This window comes from Miniopterus schreibersii (assembly GCF_964146895.1).
Source record: "Miniopterus schreibersii genome assembly, chromosome: 1".
Taxonomy (NCBI): Eukaryota; Metazoa; Chordata; class Mammalia; order Chiroptera; family Miniopteridae; genus Miniopterus; species Miniopterus schreibersii.
In genome coordinates, this window is record NC_138101.1 from 140,015,254 (window position 1) to 140,038,664 (window position 23,411).

At 41.1% G+C, this 23,411-nt stretch overlaps 1 protein-coding gene across 8 annotated transcripts in view; it reads right to left on the reverse strand.

Annotated features, from left to right (window-relative positions):
- Window positions 1-3,070: 3,070 nt before the first annotated feature.
- MEIS2 (Meis homeobox 2) overlaps window positions 3,071-23,411 on the reverse strand; it is a 197,506-nt gene continuing 177,165 nt past the window's right edge. For 3 of the 8 annotated variants that reach the window (XM_081158518.1, XM_081158515.1, XM_081158516.1), the window contains exons 10-12: window positions 8,603-8,661; window positions 7,188-7,298; window positions 3,071-4,492 (exon numbers count right to left, since the gene is read on the reverse strand). In XM_081158518.1, coding sequence (XP_081014644.1) covers window positions 4,206-4,492; window positions 7,188-7,298; window positions 8,603-8,661 — 457 coding nt within the window. In that variant the 3' untranslated portion in view covers window positions 3,071-4,205. Of the gene's footprint in view, window positions 4,493-6,765; window positions 6,862-7,187; window positions 7,299-8,602; window positions 8,662-23,411 lie in introns of all 8 variants that reach the window. The other 5 variants (XM_081158520.1, XM_081158522.1, XM_081158519.1 and 2 more) reach the window with 3 other exon arrangements.

The following is a 23,411-nucleotide window of genomic DNA, read 5'->3' on the forward strand; positions in this document are numbered from 1 at the left end:
TCACCTCCTAACCCGGTGCCTCTGATTAGGAGATAATAGATTTTGCGGAAAAAAAAAAAAAAAAGAACCCCCCCCAACCCCATGTTCTCATCTTCTGACTGTTTTTATTGAAGCCAATGGGAAAGTATTGAGAGCAGTAATTGATTCATAATGATCCATAAATCGATGTCGGAAAGCGGGGGTGCGGGGTGGAGGTGCGTGAAGAGTAAGGGGGGGGGGTGCTGTTTATTTATTTTATTTCCAAAGCTTCAACTAAAGTAGCTTTGACACCGTTGGGGCTGGAGGGGAGGAGCGCTGGGGCTCTGCTGGATCATCCATCATCGCTGTCACCCAGAGTCTGCCCCGAGGAGCCGTAGACGCAATCTCCCTTCTGTCTCTACACCGAAACTATTAATATTAAAACCTCCCTTCAAACGCTGCCCCGACGGCCTCCATTCTCTGCGCCATCCGACCGGCCTCCCCCATCAGACGCGCGCGTCCCCTGCGCCGCGGCGCCCTCCCCGCCCGGCCCGACGGCCGCGCTCGACGCCCCGAGTTCATGGCTGCAAGCGTGAGGTGCCCACCCTCCCGCTCCACCGCCCCCACCCATTGGACGTCTGTCTACTCCGCCTAACGTGCCCACTCGCGGGGAAGGCCCGGCGAGGGCAGGGCGGCCCTGCCCGGCCCCCTCCCGGGGTCCCCGACGCCCGTCCGTTCGCACCCACCCGGCTCGGTGGGCGCCGTCGGGAGGCGGTGGCTGCAAAGCACAGGCCCCTGGGCGCATGCAGACGCCCAGGCACAGGCCTTTCGGACGCGGTGGCAACTTGCAGCGGAGGCGCGGGCTCCTTATCAAATTGCTGGCCTGCAGGACTAATGGGGAACTGGTGGAAGATCCCTGTCCCGTCCCTTTGAAGGAAGGTCCCTCCTCTGACAGCTGCTAGAGATATTAGCCACATTTCCCCTCCCAAATCTGCTCCGGGTTAACAGGCCCACGGCGCGGGAGGGGGCTAGGAGGCCAGAGGATCCTGATGGCCTCTTCTGGGCAAATCTAACTGGGGTGAGCTGGGGGGGGGGGGGGTGACTTTGGAGGAGGGAGGGAGAAAGGGTGAATGGAAGACACAGACTTTCCTGGTCTTTTTTTTCTCTTTCCCCCCTAAATGTGGTTCCTTGCTCAATTCCCAACCCTTAACAGATGGCAACTGCAGTTCTCTCAGAATTTCTTAAAGAAAGGGAAACCTTTGGAATTTATTTCTGCTTTTGCTTTTCCATATAAATAAAAAGTGTTTTTATATTACTCTTGTTTTGGAGAACATAAGCAATTTTATTCAGACTACAGTATTTCCTTTAACACTATATGGTTGTCAAAACACCATTCCCAGTTTCTTTGCTTTTGACAGCTGAGTCTTTCTTAAATATACCCAAATCGGAACTCTTTATACTAAATAGTAAACCCGAGATAGGAGCAAGTGCTTTTGGGGTGGTATAAAAAAAGCATTATACAAATTGGACAACTCTACCACCTCTCAGCCTTATGGGGGGGTGGTGCAAACAAATATTATTACGATTATTATTCATCTCTAGATATTTTAAAAAGGTTAACATGACAGGATGTGGTTTTGTTGAAGAAACTACACCTCTAAAACTAAGGGTGGAGAGCTCTGAGGTCTAAACTTCGATGAAACAGCTTATTAATAATTGCATGAACCCTTCCTAAACATGAGCCAATTAGCAAGTAAACCCTTACTTTTCTGAGAGGAAATGAAAAACTGCAAAAAAGAAAATGTTCAGCTGATGTAAGAGTTAATTTATAAACAGAGAACTTGTCAAAATTTACCTAAAAGCAATTTAAAGTATACAAGTATTTAAATTTTGCAAAGAGAATCCATGTGAAATGGGATGACAAGAAACAAGAGGGACGCTATCTCTTTTCTAAGTGGCCCAGAATTTCGCCATTATCAGTTGCTTTGTATCAGAAATGTTATTTCTATTTTTAAATGGCAGCACATTAACTAAAGTCATAAACGTATTTTTTAAAATTCTACTTAACTAAAAACAACACAGAACAATAGAAGTTTACTTCCTTGTTCCTTTGCATACAACTTCTACTAAGGTTTCCGCAACGGGAAGATGGAAGAAACCCAAATATGATACAAACTTGGATTTCTGAGACAGTGAGTTATTTCCCCATCAAGCTGACATTACACAACTAGCTATTAGATCTTCTAAACAGGATTAAAAATTTAGGTGTTACAAAATCCCAGGGTAGTATATTTATTTTAAAAATTGAAGGGGTGTGCAAATACCTCACACTTTTTCTCACTTTGCACGCTTTGGCAGGCATTGTTTGTGCAGTATCAGCCAGTTAATGACACAAATTTCCAGGAATGTTGCATGAAATTTTGAAAACAGCATTATATTGCCTGTTTTGTTGCTGTTTTAGAAAAAAATTTAAGTTTAGTCACCACATCACACTAGCGTGCCTACACATGGAGGTGTCTGAAATAAAAAGACATCATAATATAATTTATATTAAACATTAATGATTAAGTAATCTTTCCAACTCAGGATTTCAAACTCCCTAGAAGTTGTTTACTCAGCTATGAACATCTATATGTAAATTTTAATTTACATATTCAACAGCATTTTAGAAAGTAAGACAGAGAAAAAACACAGGCAGATGAATTATCTTTGAGCACAGACGTTAGTTATTTCTTATGATGTAAAATTAACCCTGCAAAAGCCCTTTATTCTGGCAGAGGAAGAACATAAAAAGCTTTATCTAAAAGTACGTTTTCAACATCATGCATTTAGAAAGGAGATTGGACACGTTGAAGGCGATCCTTCAGTCTGGCTCAGACACACTCACGCACACGCACACACAGTTTCATACCTTTTGAAGTTGTCTGCTGGGAGAATTTACAAGCCAAATGTACACCGAAAGGGACCGATGGTTACCTTAAAAATTCTTGGTAAGTTAAGTCTCAAATAAACTCAACTTCCGGGGATAAAACCATCACCTGCTTTGAACAGCACATATAGTAAGCATCGTCCTGCCTTGCCTTACAACTATGAAAAACACAAAAGCCTAACAAAAAATCAAAAATGAAATATTTATTACCGCATTTTGTGACTTAACACCTTTTTTTTAACATAACGTCACAGTCCTCATACAAGTATTTTAATGTAAATTTGACAAAGCTTAAAGGTAACAGCATTTTCTTCTAGTGAGGAACACGTGCTGAGAAAAGAAGAATTCATGGACATACAATACCAATTCCACAGCAGATCTGATACTAGCAAAAACATTCTTTTTTTTTCAATTGAGGTAAACACATAGAATATCTAACATGAAACAATTAATAGACCGAACTCTGTACGAAGTTTGTTACAGTATTCTCTTGCTCCGTTTTTATCCCCCAAGCTTTGAGTTTCTGATGAAGTCCTAGTGGTGGTGCTATGACCGCTAACTTGTGTGTCGAGGAAAGCTGCCCAACTTAAGGTTGTTCTGTCCACGGCCAAGGCTGAGAACTCCTGGAAGAAGCTCCCGCTTTGTCTTTAAGTCTTCACCGGCAAGCTCTTTGAAGAAGAGTCCCCCAAAATAATAAGAAGAATTGGCTTATGAAGCACAAACTATAAAGATCTGTTTGAAACTAAAGGACACATTTCTGGAGAAACAAAGGCCGGGCATGAAAACACATTCTTGAAGCTGGAGTCCGAGGGGTGAGGTTCAGCCACACGTCCACCGTGGTCTCGGCGTGGTTCTTTGCTCATTGGCCCAACAGGTTTAAAATATACCACAGTCTCTCTTGGATAGTGAATTCACTGATGAACCAAAACAGTCCTTCTTTTGGGAACAACACACATAGTGTGGAAAACAAGGATATATTTATTTTTCTCTTCTAAAACTATCTGAGGCAACGTAACGGAGTGATCAACAGAAATGTACAAGTTTAACTTAGTTCCTATGTTTATACTACAGTAGTTATAACTCTCGGAGTCTTTTTTTCCAGAGGATCTTTACATGGACAGAATTGTCTCAGTGAGCCCATGATTTCACATTTGTGTTCTTGTCTCATTGGTCCTCTGTTGCTTGATGAAAAATGACAAAAGTAAAAAATAATCACAGCTGTCTGGAATTTCATATTAAGTGTCAACATCTGGTCAAAGTTCAGAAAGTCTTAAAATAGTTTTTGCGTGTGTTTCCTGTTCGCTTGAGTTCCCGTATACTACTGGGCATGAATGTCCATGACCTGTCCGCCAACACTGGGATCTACAGAATTTAACATCGTGGGACTCGGTGCTGACATAGTCATTCCAGGGTGGGTGGGGGGTCCTCCGTGCATCATCATGGCTGGGTGGTGGGGATGGCTTGGCAAATATGAATGCATTGGGGGTCCATGTCTTAATTGAGTAGGGTGTGGGGTCATTTGGGGAGGAGTGTAACTTGGCTGTGCCATACTCATTCCCATAGGACCACCCTGAGAAATGTAGTCCCCTGGCATGCTCTGCAAACCTGAAAAGAGATGGAAAAAGAAAGCAGGTCAAATTCCAAAACATTTTTATACTTTACCCATCAAAGATGAAAAGGAAAAAAAAAAAAAAACACAACAACAGACACTGCAAATCTTATATCTAAATTTAGCTGCAGATTCTTGCCAATGTTTGCAGACATTCAAATTGTAGTTTGCATTTAATTTCATCGCACAGCAGTATAATGCAACACAACAGAACTAAATATTTAATGCAACTAAATGTCATAAAGTGGAACTGTTTTTCAAAATGGTATTCAGTACATTTCTTTGATAAATGCAATAAGAATATAAATTCTAAGTTGAGTTTTATCAGTTAACTGTTGATATATCATTTATTTTCCTTTGTTGCATTTATAGATATGGATGAAAATTATAGATATTAAAATAAAATTGACATCTTATATCTATATTTCTTCATGAAAAATTTATTACACAAAACATTATGCCATATTCATTTTGAAGGGATGGGCTTTTATGTATATTTAAAATGAAGCCCCTTTTTTGAATTAGAGGCATTCTTATAGCAGTACGCCCAAGAGATTGTAAAGGTCAAAGGTAAGAAGTCAACGTAAGGTCATATGACATGCCCAGTAGTTTATGTCTGGAAATTCCAAAAAAAAATAATACCTCGATATTAGGGATAAAAGAGAACACATCTAGAAATTCTTAATCAAGATATACAAGATTTGAAGTTGTGAGTTAAAATGTTGGGAAGTCAGCAGTTGAAAGGTTCTGATTTCTCTTGCAAGTTACCTGTTCATTGGATTAAGGTTCTATTATATTTATTGTTGTCCATCCCCAGAACTAACAGGACAGCTTTATTCACCTCTATTTAACCTCCGGTACCTACAGTTGAAAAGCTGAACAGATGTTTTTGACACTGTAAGCTGGTAATCTAAAGGCTTATACGTGGCAGTCATTTTGTTAAGTAGATCCGCAGTCCATTATTAACAGAAGTGGAAAACCATCTAAAGACAATAACACAGCCTGCACAGTCCCAGCTCTCTGTTTATTCTACCACAGCAGCCTGCTCAATGGATGATGATAATTAAGTACCAAATATACCATATTGTGTGGCTGCATAATCAAATCAAGAGAGGATAATATTCTTCTGTATTAAGCTATTAATGTAATTGGTCATGAAGCATAAAATATGTTATGTAATTAAATAGGCTAGAAGTTATATGGCCTATATTAAGAATTATCCAAGCTGAGCAAATGTTTTCTCTATAGCTGTTTTAGGGAACATTGCTTTCTACATTTTTTGACTGCATTAGTAAAGGAAGGAAGGAAGGAAATTGGCTTCATCAATGGTGTGCCATGGTGACCCCCTGAGATCTCATATAAAATGTTGGCCTCTATTTACATACAGAGAATGATTTAATCAAGGTACGTGCTGTTCTATTCGGCCTCATTAAACAAAGAAGTTTCGCTGTTTTATGAATTTTTTTATGCTCTGGTGTCTTCAGCAAAGGATCTATCTTGTTGGCAGACTCTGAATTTTTTTCAGATGTCAAAAACACTTGAAGCTTTAAAGTCTAATGGGTTTCTTAATCCAACTGCAGCCATTCAGCCTCAGTGAAAAATCCATTCCTTCATATTCAGTTGCTCCTAAATGTCTTTCCCTTTAAATTTATTGACTGACTTCCCTGTCTTTCTGTCTCGTGTCGAAAGTCAGTAGGCACATGTAAAAAATAATCAAAACACACCGGCTCCCTGGTGAAGAATCAATGGTGTCACTGCTGTCATATATCTAGACCAGGCATAATGAACTGCAGCATTTCATCTTTGCATATAAGATAATTTGGGCATCAATCGTATCCTGACAGATTTATGTCACTCAAAGGACAGTTCTACTTTCCCTTTTTTTTTTTTTTTATCGCTTCATTGAAGCCTGCTTAATTTCTCTCAGTCAACTGGTGCCCCCAAGACGTTATTTTTATTCTTAAATGTCCAATATCTGCCTGATGTCTGTGTTTGTGCACTGAGGGGCCTCAGTAAATAGGCTAAGAGGCGGTGTCCCCCCCCCCGCCCCCCGCTTAAAGCACACACAGGCTTGTCAGTTGGCCTTTTCAAAAGTGTGGAACGGTGTCATCTGCGCCTTCAGAGACGGTGATGTATATTTAAAAACAGGTCCTTGGTTTGGAAAGGCATGCAGTTATGGGCAAGGAAAAATAAAACGGGGGCAAATTATAAAAAATGAAATGAAGTCCCTGCGGTGACAGCGAAGACAGGTCGCACCGGCTGTACTTACTTCCCCCTGGCTTTGCGACTGCTTTACATGGTGGAGGTTACATGTAGTGCCATTGCCCATCCATGCCCATATTCATGCCCATTCCACTCATAGGTCCTAGAAAGGAGATAAAAGCCGAGAAGAGGCCGGACAATCAGCAATAATTGGTGGTGAAAAACTAGGAGGACACTCAGCTTCCTTCTCACTTACTGCCTTGGTTTAAAAAGAAAAAACGGTGTGTAGGGGGCGGAGTAAGTGGCACTGTTGTAAACTCTTCACTTTTTAAAGGAGGGTTTTCTTTCCCCCACCCGAGGTAAAGAAAGCAGGCAGAGCAGGCAGCAGGCAAATGTTAAACCCCCCACGAGAGTGGGGAGCGGAGTGGATGAAGGCTGGTGGGGGAGGCGACACGGCCCAGGGAAGCCCAGAGGGACACCCGCGCCTACCTGCGGGCCGGATCCCCATGTGTTGCTGACCATCCAACACAAAGCTCCCCATGGGCTGACCTTCTGGACTATACGCTGCTCCTTGGCTCACTGAAGGATCAAGAAGAAAACCTGATTGTGGTCATTCGAGGACACAGAGGAGAAAGAAGAAAAGATATACCAAACAATCAGCAATTGTTCCTGCTGCAGCACTGACACGTTACAGCAACAAGGTGGCTGGCGCTCTAAAAACGGGGTGTGGCCCACAGGAGGGGAGGGGGTTTAACAACCATCACCCGCCAGTTTAACAGGCGGGTCCTCCCCTTTATTTATCTCCCCATTAGGGGGGAAGTAGGATAGGGAAGTTTGGGGCGTCTAATATGTAAATATCTCAATGTGCTACTTAGTAAGATTTTGTGATCCTGCCATCTCTGGTGGCTAATAAGAATTCTTCACATCTTCACCCGCAAACATATGAAATTTGAGCACAATTTTGCAAGTTAGACAGTCTGAACTGAACATTTGCCTTTTTATCCATACCAAAGAAAATGTAAACATGGTAAATATAATATTTCAATTATTTTATAATCTTCTCCAACAGCCCCCTGGCCCCCATTAGTGGAAAAATAGTTGTGGTACTGGGGAAATTATGCTAAAGGAAACAAATTTTCTTAAATTCTTTAAACTGAGGCCACAATTTAAATCTCCGTCAAGTTTGACACTCTCGTTAGTAACAACGGTCATCACCTCATGGAAAATAGTTTTTGCCTACAGACCTTCTTACAGGGCACAACTCAGTAAACTGTTTCAAATGATTACAAGTTCACAGGTATGGTTCTGAAAGTAACTTATAACAACAGTTTTCGAGAATCTGAGAGAGACTGTGAGAAAAGCTCGCACGCATTTTAGTGGAATGGATGTGAAGCATTTTAAACAAAGGCAATAATCTTAATAAAAAAAAATAATGCTGGCAATGCAGCACTTCAGGCTTTGATAGGATATTATGAATAGTCAAAGCCAATGAATGGATACAATGAGTTTAACAGGGGATGCTCCAGGAGTGAAAGCAACACGTACACCAAGGAATTGTGGGTACCAAGAAAATGAGAGTGTGCTAATGATTGGATGCAGACAAGCAATGAGTCATGCCAGAGCTCACAGTCAAACAAACTGCTTGTGGCACTAATGCTTGTGCCCAATTACCAATTCAGAAAGAAAATAAAAAGCAGTTTCAGTAGAGTCAGGGTGGGAAATCTCCAATTAGCACCAATTAGTGAAGTTGCTTCCTAGAATGGAATTCTGGGGACAGTAAAAACGCAAATGTCCCAGAATGCCTGATGGAAGCGCTTAGTTACCAGGTGATGAAACTCCTGCAGTATAACTTGGCGGGGCTTTGTGCCTGTGGGGTGAGAATATGGGTCCTAGCTGGAACTTGCCTGCTCGATTTGACTGGTCAATCATTGGCTGTACTATTCTTCTTCTGGCATTAATAAACCTGAAACGAAACAGAGAAGACCCGTCATCGGATGCAGTGTCTGTGCCCTGCGAGCACCTCTGCGGGAACACTGCGGGGAATACGACGCAGTGTTGGGCATCTCGTGAAAATTCTCTTTTTCACTCAAAGGTGATTTTCTCTCTCCCCATTCCGAAGTGGTTGACTGGATCATCTCTTCTGTCATCTCGTAATCAACTGGAGGCTGACTTGCTAAAAAAGGCCCAGGCAGGGAAAAACGTTTTCCCTGAGAAAGCTTCTATTAATTCACAGTTGTGCTTCTGCTTCTTGAACGAGTCGGAATCTGGTTAAAGTTCGCAGGCTGGAAGATTTTCCCCTTTCCCTAAACTCCCCATCACAGGGAGACCCAGCTTCCCCCTTGCAGCTGGTCATAAATGGAGACCAGGCTCTGGCACTCTGCTTTCACAAGGTATTGTTAGGTCAGCAAAGCCATCAATTAGGCTGTCTGAAGTTTTATCACCAACACAGCAGTAATAAGTGCTGGCCAGAAAGACTTCTGCTCTTCGGCAACTCCTGCAGTTTAAGCCTGTAAAGTTAGGGGTCATTTAGAGGTCAGTGCCAGCTGGGGGCGGCCTTTCCAGTCTAAGCTGGGACACCCAGGGCAGGGATAAGGTAACTGCCAACCATAAACCCAGCCACCTTTCAACCCACTAGAAAGACAGAGCCTCAGGTACACATGGTTGATATTAGAGCCCAAGAAACGTTTTCAAATCAGGTGGTGGCTGAATCACAGGAATGTGGAGAAGCAGTTATTTCGTCTAGAAGCCTGGATCTAATTTTGTTGGAAATCCAAAAATAAGTGCCTACTTCATGTTACTTTAATGTTTAATAATGCCCATCAAATATTCATGTATAAACAGAGTAAGATGATAAGAAATCTCCTTTATTTCTCTAAATTTAATAAAAACAAAACAATTTTCCACCATTTGTGAGTTACCCTTGTCCCTGTGCATTTAATGACAAGCATTCCCCACATATCTGAGCTGATGCACAGGATCCATCGACTGTGCACTTGGGGGGGACACACAGGGAGGGGGAATGTCTAGCATATAGCTAGCTGTCTCTTAAAAATATACCCATTTATATGTAACATTTCCCAATATTTCCAGTGTCAAATCTTAAGTGCACAGGGACTTAATGATTAATGAGTCTGCATGGGGCCACAGGCAGGAACTGAAAACTCGTTCTTTGAAATTAGCCAAAAACATTCTGGCGTGCATCGGCAGCTTTGCGTTTCTACATGCGAGATGAAGTCCCTAGCTGAAGTCCCTGCTGCAGGACGGCAGCCCACGCTCCTCAGGCCTCCTGTGGGCACTCACTCCAGCGGGAATACCATTAGCTGGAGAGTAATAGCTGCAAGGAAACCAAAGGAGCCTTCTGCATATGGTGTTTGTTTGCAAAACAATGAACTTCTTTATTACTTAATAAAGTATAGAGCTCAGTTGTCAGAAATGTTACACCCCTGCAGGTTTGGGGAAGAAAGTGACAGGCTATGAGAGGTGAAAACAAAAGGAGAGTCCTAACTGCGTATTTATTCCCACCTGGCACCAGAAGTGTTGCTCAGATAGATCACAGAGCCTTCCAGAATTATCCCTCCAATCAGAAAAGGAGCTTAATTATCTACTCTGCCCTCACTTGCTTTTACTGGGACCACTGTGGTCTGACCTGAGATTTCCACCCCCAGGAGCTCTTTTTATCAGCATAGGCGAGGACCCATTGAGGAGCTCGGGAGAGAGGGAGAAACCTTTCCCTCCTCCTTGAAGTTTCTAATGGAGGACACACATGGCAGGGGTTTCACCTCGTTTTATGGGCTACTAATCCAGGTTTTGTTTTTTCCTATAGGCCAACTCTTTAGGTAAAACGAATTGCTATTTTTTCCCTTTTTAATTTCACCCTTTTGCTCTTTTATTATTTACATCTGGAGGTTGTTCCCTTATTTATGTCTTTCTCTCCAGTTCCCCCAAACACTCCCTCACTCACAGAGCTGCAAGGCATCATGGTTCTCAGTTCTCAGCAGGAGAACTCCACACTGTCTTCAAACAAATAATTACAGGGAAGGTTAGAGGTTCACTCAAAGGTCATTTCTTTGGATACTCGTCAGAATGTTTACATTAGTAAAAACGGGGTCCTCTCAAAAGGTTGTTCAATGGGGGATACACAACAATGCAGAACATTAAAAAAGCATTCTGCGTGCTAGCAGGTCTTTATAGAAGCACTGAACTTGGAAATGCCACTCCAGTATTCCATTTTCAGAGAGTTACCATGGCGTGGACTGGATGTTCACTAGCAGTTATGGCGATGGCCTTTCTTTGTCCGGTTCTACTAAACAAATATGCATAGGAGCCTCTGAAGGTTTTCACCAGATCCTTTTACAAAGGGTCACAGAAATTTTGCTTTTTTCACTTGGGCTCCATTTGGCCTCTCTGAATTTTTGTTCTCAAACAATGTTTTTAATCCATCGTGCTGTATCTTGCCAGATTCATAACTCGACCACATTCTTTTAAATCACACAGAATTTTAAAAACATATGGGCCCCAATTTTTCAGAAATCTCTTGACGTACAATTCCTGCCAATTGTCAACTCCCCTGATCTTGGGATATCTTATAAACGTCAGAGATGTTATTATTAAAATTAATTAATGAGTTGTCTGTAAAAACACTTTAACACTAAAAAATGAAATTACCCCATTCTATCAATGATCCACAGGCCACTCTGAAAACACACACCAATGTACATATAAAATGGAATGACTTAATTATAGATTAAAAAATAAAATTAGGAATAACTTTTTTCTTTAACATCACTATGATGAAATTTCCAAATACGGTCTTCTCCCCCCAATTACATGACATGAAATTTTTTTCCATGTCCTCTGATCTTTATTTTAAAATGAATGCATTCAGTGCTCAAGCAGTAAAGAGAATATCAAGTTTTGATTATACTCAAATTTTAAAGCGCCTAAGTTGAAAATCAACTGATCTTCAGTCTTTCAAGGTCCAAGCTCCATTCATATGGAAAAATACAACTCACTGGTTCAAAGACACAAGACTAGACGTCTTAAAAAGGCTCAAAAGGTTTCTTGAATATTAAATGGGTCTTACAAAATAACATTTTGATGAGTTAAGTGTAAATGAATCAGACACATATGGATTAAGTTATCCTAGAATTTCACACGGGTTTAAAAAATAAGGGGAAAAGAGGGTCTTGGCAAAAACATTTTGGACTTTGCCAAACCCAAAACATTTGAAAAATTGCTGAAGACATCCAACTAACCAAAATGCAGCAAGCTGCACCCAACTTTAATGAAAACCCCCCAAAGTTATTTCCAATCCAAAGACTGTTAGGGTTTTCATCTGTATCTGATATTTAAAAAAATTCTCTAAGTTTTAATGTCATCCCAGAATGACTTTGAAGTTAAGGACATATAATATACTTCTCTATTGGTACAAACAATTTAACCCGGAGTTACAAAGTCTTCTTAGATATTAAACAGCTCTTAAAAACATTCTGAGGTTTGTATAACTTGTGTGTAAAACGTGCCATATATGATAAATGCCATAAATAAAATGTGCTAGTAAGTCTAGTGCCTTATCCAGATTTCACTTAGAAAAAAAAATTTCATTAGCCTCATTGTTAATTTTTTTTTTTTAAGGGCTAGAGATAATTCCATTAGTGACTCCTTAGGGAATAAGTACCCTAAAGTGCACTAGTTCCATTGATTTGTATTGAACACAAAGTTAGTATCCAGACTCACACAAAGACTCTGGAGAGTATCTACTAATACTATCTACTTTCTCACCAAGTTTTACTAAAATGGAAAATGTATTATTAGTATGTAGGATCCTTAAAAATTATATATGAAGACTGTTAGCTTAAAATAACTTAATTATAGAAATAAATTCAATGACTTTCCAAGAATCACGAGGACTTTCTGAGTCAACTTGGAGATGGGAAAAAAGATATATTAAAAAATATAAACCCAAGATAGAAAAATATCATTAAAATCTCATCTTGTTGTCTTGCTGGAGAGATATCTCCTGGAGACTTTCCCTCCCTATCCCCACCTTAACTGTCCCCCCATCCTCACCTTAACACCCCCCCAAGAAGAGCCAAACTTTTCAGCTTTGCATACTTCTCTGCAACTGAAATCTCACCATCCTGATTTTTCTCTTAAAGGCTTTTCCCTCCAAAGCCTATTTCAGATTGATAGAAGTAGGCTTAGGTGTCAGTCCTGATTGTTGGTTGATTTATTTTCCTTCCTTCCTTTCTTTCTTTTTCCTCCCTTCTTTCTAAATCGTTGATAAATCCCCTTTTTCTGGTTCACTAGCTTCACGCCACACCTGGAAACCAGTCCTTCAGGCAGCATTCCTTTTGTTCGACAGCGCGGCCTCCCTGGAGCCCCCTGGAAAGCCGCCAGCCCCGAGCACCCAGAGGAAGCGAGGCTCCCGGGAGCTGGAGCTTTGGCATGGACAGGCCTGGTCCGGGAAGGGGCTGGACTCTTGGAAAGGGACCAGATCATTTTGGAGGAGGCGTCTGTAGGCAGCATGACTGGGGACCTGTTAAAAAACGAAAAACCTCTACCTCCCCACCTTCTCCAACGACGGGCCCCGCGGTGAAGGTGCTGCTCGCACAGCTCGCTGCTTGTTGCTCAAACAAAGAGGCCTCAACCCGGGCGAGTCACTTATCAAGTTTCTTCACTTTGTCTTAGTTCACACAAGAAAGCCCAGCTGGTCTTTTTCTACTCTTTGTTATGGTCAAGAGTGGGTTTTTGTGTTTTTTTCCCCCAGTAAGATACATTAAAATGATTAAATCAATGTATTAAGCAAGTTTAATACTTCTGACCGTTACTCGGGCACACACACGACCGAGTCATGTCGCAAACATAAATTTTTCACTGGTGGCCAGACAATGGGTCTTTTCTCACAGACAACAACAGTGAGCAAAGTAAGGTAAGTGAAATTCACGGGCTACTTAGGGAAACGTTCACGGTTCACAACCAATTTCCACGAGCTACAGCTTAATTGATAATTTGACAGATACCAGATTTGTCCACAACTCTAAGGACAAATGAACTAATCCTCATAAATTTATAATATGAAAATGTAATACAAATCTGGAATCACAAACCTTTTGTAGCTTTATGACTACGTCTCAAGTCCTGGCGTGTCCACGTTGACATAAAGGGTCTGGACAAAACGATCAAGTAGGCGATGCTTACCTTCCATGACCGTCTCGGGCGTCCTTCCATATTCTTTCTCGTATCTAATTCTTCCCTGAAGTTATAGGGGCTCATCAGGGTTCTTTGCTAAGTCACCCACTTTGAATAAGCCCTTCTCAGTTACTATATCATATTCCAGGCTTCTAGAAAAAGCAAAGTGATAAAGAGCATGGACTCATAGTTTCTGCCCTTTCCTGGCTGTGTGACCTTGGGCAAGTCCACTTAACCTTCCAAGCCGCGCTTTGTTTCCTATCTATAAACTGGGGCTAATTGTTTTGAGGATTAAGGGAGGTGTTATATGTAAAATCCTTGGCACAGTGCCTGGCACATAAAAAGGGCTCAATGAATGTTAGATTATATTTAAAATGCACCCAATGTCCCCTCCTAAAGAGTTCTGTTCTTTTATAGGTAGTAATGAAGACTAGGTGGGTGACAATTAAACCAATCCATGCTGACCAATCCATGCTGAGTTGATAAGAGTGTAATACTGTGTTGTGCCCCTACAGGTAGCATGTGTCCATGTGGTAGGGTCTTTCCAGAGATCCCAGCCAACCCAAATGTATAATGCCCTGGTGGGGATTTCAGACACTGGAGCAGGCATCTGCCGGGGGGCTAGGTAGTGGGGTGAGCTATGTTGGAATCACAGTCTCTTAATGGCTTCTAGATCCTCACAACTCCGTGTTCCATGGACCAGGCACATCCACATCACCCTGAGCTTGTTAGAACTGCAGAACTACTGCAGTCCCTACCCTGGTACTGCTGAAGCTGAACCAGTATTTTAAAAGCCCTCCAGGTGATCTATTTATGTTCGAAGGTGCTGCTCCAGATCACATACCAAACCAAACAGATGATCTAGTACTTTGGCTAGGAACAGAGACTTGCAAAGATCGAGTTTTAATCGTGGCCCTTAGCTGTGAAAATGCACGCACTACTCTCGTTCATTATCTTGGATCTAAACAGTCTTTTAATCGCTAGCCTTGGGCAACGAACAATTTGTAATAATTTTATTCATTTTCTTCCATCTGTACTTCCTATAGGAAGAGTTGGACCAATACAGTGATTTTGTGGAAATCGTTCTCTCTCAGGAACAAACGGGGAAGATGGTAGAGTTTCCTTTGTATTTTATGTAATTTTGTGCTATTTTAGTTTTTAATAATAAGTATGATTATTTTTATAATTAAAAAAATTTAAAGGTGACCTGGAGAATTTAGCATCTTATTTGATGGCCAATAGTAGACTTTTTAATGAAAGTACTGGAGAAATTTCCTCTAAGATGGAAAACTACTTTTTATTTCCTTTATAATACTGAGCAACAAAAGACACAATTCTCTAAGTATAATCACACCCAACGGCAGGTAACAAACCATCCCAGCAAGCTAAGATTTCGAAGCCCTGTGACTCTTACCGAATGCCATCAGATTATTCATATGTGGCTATTTATCATGCACTATAGAAGTGATCTCTCAAAGCTACTTGAAAGTGAGGGAGGGGAAAACATGCAAACTTCCTTAGCTATTCGTATCTAGGATCTATCCTCTTAAAGATAAAACACTAAGTCAATAGACATAAGCTGTAGTATATTACCTCATCCTGTACATGATTTATTGCAGATGGAAATCAAGTAGAAAATGAATTACTTTGGAAGTTTTACTACTGACATTAAAATTCCAGATCTATATACCTACACACCTTACAGTGCTTCTGAAAGCAACTCTTTGCAGACACGGAAGATGCACCTACAACTTTATTCGGCTCTCTCAGCCTAAAAGGCAGGAGCGATCATTTTCGAAGTTACCAGTCCCCACTGCCTGTTCCTCTACCTGAACGCCAGAGCCTGGCTGGGCTTTGAAAAATCACCCAGTCACCTGATTGTCGGTGATTACGTTCCCAGCCATCTACTAATTCACGCTAAGAGGAGAAGATCCCAACAAATCTAGCATCTTTTAGCGTTTATGATCACCTTTGATTGAAGTATTAATTCTCTATCCTACTTCTCAGTGGAAACCACCTAAGCATTAACTTGCCAAAAATGCACCAAGCTGTTTAGCGATTATGTATTAGACATGTTTGAGGAGATCAAGGTGCACTCACGTGCCCTGTGCTATGGATCTCTCTCTGATTAGCTTGTCATCTGCTTGGAAGAAGATGTAGGCTGATTCTCCCATCCAGTCTAGCAGGCCAGCTGTTAGCTGCCTGTCAAGCCCTCAAGTGGACAAGTAGTCCAGGAGCAAAAATGTCACTCCTTTGATCTGGCGAGGAGCAGCTGCTGATTTATAGAGTAGGACTTTGTTCTTCCGTTCTATTTTACTTTCTTTCCTAAGGCAGAACCACAAAATCCAGGAGAAAAAAAAAGTGCCGTTCCCAGCAACATCAACAAGCTCTGACAACTGCAACAGGGTTTTTCTTGGCCCTAACAAAGCTCTCAGGCATCTCCTTTGACGCTCACCTTTCCCCCTCCTCCCCCGCCCCCCACACCATTTTTTGCAATGCGGTAGTTATTGTTTAATTCAGCTTCTGTAAATGGAATGGACTGTGGCCAGCAAGCCTGGGGCATAAACACACCTGTATGAAAGAAGCCTTATTGTAGCAACCATCTACAAGCAGGCTTGCATGAACCACACGTTCCCAGGTTCAGAAAGAACGCTCCATTTTTCTTGACAGCAAATTTTATCCTAAGTGAGTTTCTATTTTTAGTGCCACCAACCTATGATGACCACATTTGAACTATTTCCTCTCCAAAAGCATCACACTCTTTAAATCAAAGAGAAAAAAGGATTAGATTCTTTTCATCTGTGAGCAAACAGATCCATCAGAAATGTTTATCCACCGTCTATAATATCAATCGGTAAGTGCTGAATTAAACATCCAGAAAGGCTTTAGCAAATGCAATATCAAAGATGCCATGATGCTGATTTCATTACCACCGATTTACACTGACATAGGCTTCCCTGAGTGATACATAAGAGAAAAAAATCAACTACAAAATCTACGTAAGCCATATGCACTGTCTTGTTAAGAATTAAAATGGTTTCAACCACATGATCCTGTTCTCAAGGAATAAATCTGTCAGGTCAGAGATGCCCTGTCAGCCAAGTGGAACGTGAAACACTGTGGCCTTAAGATAAACTGCGAGAAGTCATCAGCCATATGTATATGTGCACGTGTATGTATGTATATGTATGTGCATGTGTGTACACACATACACACACACACACACCCCAATCAACTTTGCCAGAGATTAACACCTGGCTAAGCTTTCTGTACCAAAAGGAAGAGTAAGAAAAAGTCATCACCTCTAAGATATTTAGACATATTACCACACAGGTCAACAACAGGAATTTTATGGGTGGTGGAAATGCTAAAAGCTAGAGAGAAAAGTACAGTGGCCAAAACCCTTGCTTCTACTCCATCACGCCATGTTCTCGTGTTTGCTCTCTTCTTCCACTTCTCACTTTCCCAGGGGAATAAAGGTTTTTCTCAGCCTCATTTCTTGCTTTATCCGATGCCCCCCCCCCTTTAGTCAGGCAGAACTTACTAAGCGCCCAGCTCCTCTCCACCCAGAGCTGTGCTAGCAGATGCTTCCTCGGGGGCAGGCGGGAATGTATATCCCAGGAGAGACTGGGCTCCAGAGGGGAGAGAATAAATGGGAGGCAGGGCAAGGAAAGTGTAGAGAAACAGTGATTGTATAAGGCTTATTTTCATCCGTTTTCAGTCCAAAAAAAATTAGAATAATGATTTTTAAGGTCCATAGTATTCTGTACATGTGTCACACATTGGTAAGTCTTCCACATTCTGTACCTAACAAAAGACAAGCCTAATGACCAAAATTTGACAAGGGCATATACAATAAGTAATTATACATAGTACATAAATATATAAACACAGGACTCTCCCCCTCCATATATACATATTTAAATATGTATATATTTAAAATTTTGGAAAGGCAGCCCATGCCTTTAAAGGTTTTCACTCTTCACTCCCACAGAAACAAATTAAAAATCCTGATTCGAGAATGCATACTAATTACAAATCATCACAGTCCACACTCAGTAAATAAGTGTGATTGGGTCAATTAAAGAATCAGATGGAGGCTAATCACCAATTCTTGGAGGAGGAAAGTCGAGCCAGATTGAAAAGGCACAGATCGTTGGGAAGAATGAAGGATGGACGTAAGGGAATGGCATGTGTGAAGACACCAGGGCAGACCGGGGCCCGTTTTCACAAGGGAGGGCGAAGAAACTGAGTCTACAGTGGCTCCTGGTTTTGGTCTGGAAAACATGGCTACAGTTAATAGACAAGTTGGTGGCGGTGCTTCCCCTCCCTCCTCCCCAGCTTTATTGAGATATAATTGATATTTGTCATTGTGTAAGTGTAAGGTGTTCAATGTGTTGATCTGATACTTAATCTGCAAAATGATTACCACTATAGCATTAGCTAGACCTCCACCATGCCCATGCCGGGTCATTACCATTTCTTTTTGGTGGTGAAAACATTTGAGATCTACTCTCTTAGCACCTTTCAAGTATACAATACAGTATTACTAATGATAATCACCGTGCAGTGCATTAGATTCCCAGGACTTATTCATCTTCTAACTGGAAATTTGTACCCTTTGACCAACATCTCCCCATTTCCCCCACTCTGGTGGAGGTTCTTTTTTAAAAAAATTGCTTTTTAGAGATGAAGAAGGGAGAGGGAGAGAGAGAAACATCAATGTGTGAGTGGAACATTAATTAACTGCCTCTTGCACCACCACAGGGATCAAGCCCGAAACCCGGGCGCGTTCCCGGACCGGGAATCAAACTGGCAACCTTTTGGTGCACAGGATGGACGACACTCAACCAACTGAGGCACACCGGCCAGGGCTCTGGTGGAGGCTCTTGAGTGACAGGCTGAACCCCTAAAATTCCTGAATGGTGACATGATAAATTAAAACATGGTGCGTGAGGAAGATCTATTCCAAGAGCCATGCACAGGTTGAACTGATGAGAGGCTAGAAGCTGGAGAAGGTAGAAAGCTATTATCTAATCCAAGCAGAAGAGGGAAATGAAATGAACCCAGGTTAAGGCGGTAGAAAGGAAAAAGTGGGGCATCTGGCTTGGAGAACTGCTGATGAATTGTGCTCAGATCGCGAAGAAGAAACACAAATATAAAAGGTACTACGAGGATAAACCTGGGCATCTACGGTATGTTACAGTATACAGCTGATGAAAATGGAAATTGAAAAGGAATTTCTATTTGTTGTCGTGAGGAGCGGGAAACTGCATTTTCCAAATGTTTCCTTTGAGTTGACAGTGGGACTTTTAGGCTGAGAAGCTATACAGGCCACTCAAGATACAGGACAAAGGAAGAGTGAAAGGTTAGAAAGCAGTGACTTTAACTTCAAAACCCTCTAACCTCATCAAAACTCCAAAACTATATGAATATTGGCAACAGTTATCATATACTGGTTGGCTACTTATAAAAAAAAAATGACTCCCTCTTCACATAGCCTCCAGATTTTAGAGAGTCCTCTACCTAACAAGGGCTGGCCAGGTCAACTGCCAGGAAAAAACTCTGTGGTCATGGTCTTATTTCTATCAGGTCCAGTTTCCTTTTTCTTTTACTTCTGACATGCTTTGCATGACTAGATTTAGAGGCTGGTGATAGTAACATACCTGTTACACTACAGATTGTTACACAAGTTGGGTTCTACTCCATACTTAACAATGAAATTTATTAGTTTCAAAACCTGGATATAGAAAAAGACAGGGTGTCCCCAAAAATGTATACACACTTTGAATAATTATTAATTCCAATGGGTTAAATCTGGAAAGAAAAAAAAAAGAAAGAAAAAAAAGAAATGTCAATTGAGCTACGAGCTGTTAAAGTTTGTATAATTTTTTTTGGACACCACGATCAAGGGTGGGTTTTCTCTAGGTAGTGACAACTAATTTAGAAGAAGACTGATAGGACAAAATATTACATTTAAAAGGGACTCCATTGAGGGCGATGGCTTCCAAATTGTGTCTTTCTTTCAAAACATATTTTTCTTTTTAAATGGGCTTTTAAGGTGAAAATAGCACGTCACCCAAAATGGTGTGGAAACAAATGGTTCTCAAGTCTCTATTCTTCAACCCAGGCCAAACCACCGCAAAGCCAGCCATCTGAAGCCACTTGGTGTTGGGAAGGAAGGTGTATGCATGTGAATGTCCCGGTGGCCCTTTCATTTGTCTGCGCGGCTCCTTTTTCGGAAGCAGCAGGGGAGACCTCAGAAGCCCAGCTAGGCATGCAGAAGCATTTGGGTGGGCCGGCTCTTGCCCTTCTTTCCTTTCTCCTGCTGGTTTAAAAGAAAGGATGCAAGGATGCGGCAGAAGACACATGCAGATGGTGGCAACATTCTTAGGGCCTTTATCAATACCACCGCTTTCTTTAAATTGTAGCATGGTCTCTTGTTTGAGAGGCTGAGATTTTAGCACTTTTAAAGGGAACCATAAGTGAGAAATCTCCTAGGTGTTAAACTTTAGAGTGGCTTCAACCCAAAATACGACAAAATGAGATTAAAACACAGAAAGTCAAGTAATATTAAGAAAAAGATCCAACAAACAAAATATCATAAATATGCATTTATGTCATAGTGTTTCTGTTTAAATCATTTGCTATTTAACCAGTTTATATTGGCATCTAGTACAGGTGCGGGGGGGGTGGGGAATCAAAGATCTAAGAAATTTTAAAGTCACTTTAAATTAACTGGAGTTCTAACAGCAATACCTCTAACAACAATCTTTAAAAAATATTATTACAACATATCCAATTATATCAAGAAGTAATACAAAAAATCTATTCATGGACATATGACTCAGGTTTATGATGTTCAAACATCTGACACCAAATTCCAAATAAAATTTCCCAACTGCCTTTTCTTAATACCAAATTAAACATCTTTTACTTTGATTTGACAGCCAGGTAACATTCTGTATCTTCTCCAGAGATGTTATATGCAGTCTTCCCAATGTGACGGTACTATCACCTACAAAATTTTTAGCATCATCCCGTAATCATAAAAGACATAAAATATATCTTTATAAATCACAAGAGATTTAGCAAGCCAGCAGTTATGCCACAACTGCTTTACTCCTTCAATACTTTAGCTTTAGCAGGTTAGTTAGTGCATCCCCACCCCCACCCCACCCCCATGTACAGGGAAATAGAGACATCAACTTTCAACTCTGACATTCCGTACAAAGCTATAATCTCCAACAGACAAAGAAGCAAACACACTGTAATGCAATCTGAAAGAGTTTTTAGGGCAGATTCATATTTCACATCTATCAGAATTTTGTTAAGTGGTTTAACTAAACTAATAGAAATAGAAATGATGGCATATTTGAATTATCTCCATTTTCACAGTACAGATAAAGTAATATCATCTACCAAAAAATAATTTAAGTTAGAAATTGGTTTAACTGCCCCAGATTCTTACTTGGGAGTCAGGTAATATATAAATAAACAAAAAGACAATTAATAAGTATAAAGTTAATATGCTAACCTTCTGGGAACACACTATTTCTTCTGACTGGGATGGCCTTTTCTTCCATGGTCACCTGGTCAATACACCCTTCAAAATTCTTATCAGAGATCATTTCTTTGAGATAACTTCCCTGGTCCTACAGCCTGAGGAAGTCAGTAGCACCTGGCCAATACGCCCATCACAGCATTTATTCAGTGTCACGGTCACGATTTATTTGTCTAGCTTCCCACCAGAGAGCCTTAGAAAGCAGAGCCCGCATCTTACTTCTATGTCACTGAGATTGTGTCCAGTTTATAGTACATCCTCAATAAAATGCTGGGTGAAGAAAAACTGAATGAGTGAATGAAAACAGGGTTCCCTGTCTTGGAAATAATGTAGAACTGAGAACAGAAGAGCTCATAGGAATTTTCTTTTCCTCATTTTGCAAGAGGCATAACTGAATCCCTGATGAAATGATTTTCCCTAGAGTGGGGCAGAGCCAAGATGGAAAAGACCAATGGCTTCCTGGCTCTGGTCTAGTTCTTTTTGCACTCAGAAACAGACCAAGACATTAGTTTCAAGGTGTGAATCCATCCGGGCATTAGAGACACCAGGCAAATCTTAGGTGCCTGGGTGAAGGAAGACAAGGACTTGAGTTGGGAGGAAGTGGGCATCAGACTTTCCTAGGCTGGGAAACACACGCTGTAGTTATACTGGGGCATGATGAATCCAGCTGACTCCAGAGGAGAGAATAAAAAAATAAGGTGAGAGTAATGGGAACCGAGTATGCAGTTCATTAATATGATGATGTGTGTGTGTGTGTGTGTGTGTGTATTGGGACAGAGGAACAGTGAGTAGGAAGTAAAGGAGGAAAGTCTGTGAAATGGAGACAGAAAAGAATAGGAAACTTTCTTTAAATATTTTTTTCTCACATCTTTCTAAGACAGTCTTTCTCAAATTGTGCCGTGAGGGACACTAGTGTCATCTGGTGTTTCTCCAAAATAAGAGTAAAAAAATGTAGGGGAAATAATATGCAGGGAACCGAAGTGAAGATGCCTCTTTTGCTGCAAGTTATGTCATGAACTTTACTGGGCTAAAAGGTATTATTATGAACCTCGAAGGAGGAATGATGGTATAAATCAGTTCCTAATTTCAGTTGTTAAGATGTTGAGGGGCCCTAGTGTTTCATGGATTTGAAAAATGAAGCAGCATTCTGGTTTTTAACCCAAATTGTATTTTTAAACAATTTATCAACTTGAAATAGGATTTACAGCTTCATATTTGCCCAAGCCAGGCTCAGATACGGAGAAGCATGCGCAGGGCTCTTGTTTTATATCTTACCTGTTCATAACGCCACCTCCCACGATCACTATAAAACCTGACTACTCTACAGACCTTTGACCCCAAAACTGTGCTGGCTAAAAACGTCCTCTAGACCTTTTCTATCTCAAAGGTAATTCGATCACTAGGGAATGATTTTAGGCTGGGGTGTTTCTCTAATCTTTCCTTTTCCCTGCTTTTCTCATATTCTCCCACTCAATAAAATATTTTCAAAAAACTATCATTGAGTATCTTGCTAGGCATGCTTAAAATTTCTGCTTCAGAATGCTGCTTAGAAAGTGAAGACTAACCTTAAATGTAAGATAATTTGTTTTGCAACTTCCTCTGCATCTTTTATTAATCAGAACTGTGACTGGGCTGTGGCCATCTAAGTCAAGCATGTCTATTACAAGTGTTAGACGTATGTGTATGGAGAAAAGAAGGGGGGGTAGAAAGTGGGGGGGGATAGGATGTTAAGGGGAAGAAGAAATGAGAAGGGAAAGGAAAAAGTAAGTCCTCCCTTGGATAAAGTACATCAATGTACACAGAATGCGGGTCCTTCCTCCCCCAGCCCAGCCAATTCCACTTTCTTGTTTACAGAGTGTGCAAGTGCAAAATCAGCTCTTACTTATAACTGTGTTAAACGCCACCTGCCTGCCTTCTGACCCGCGCTGTCCCAGGATGCGGTCAGCGGCCCGGGCTGG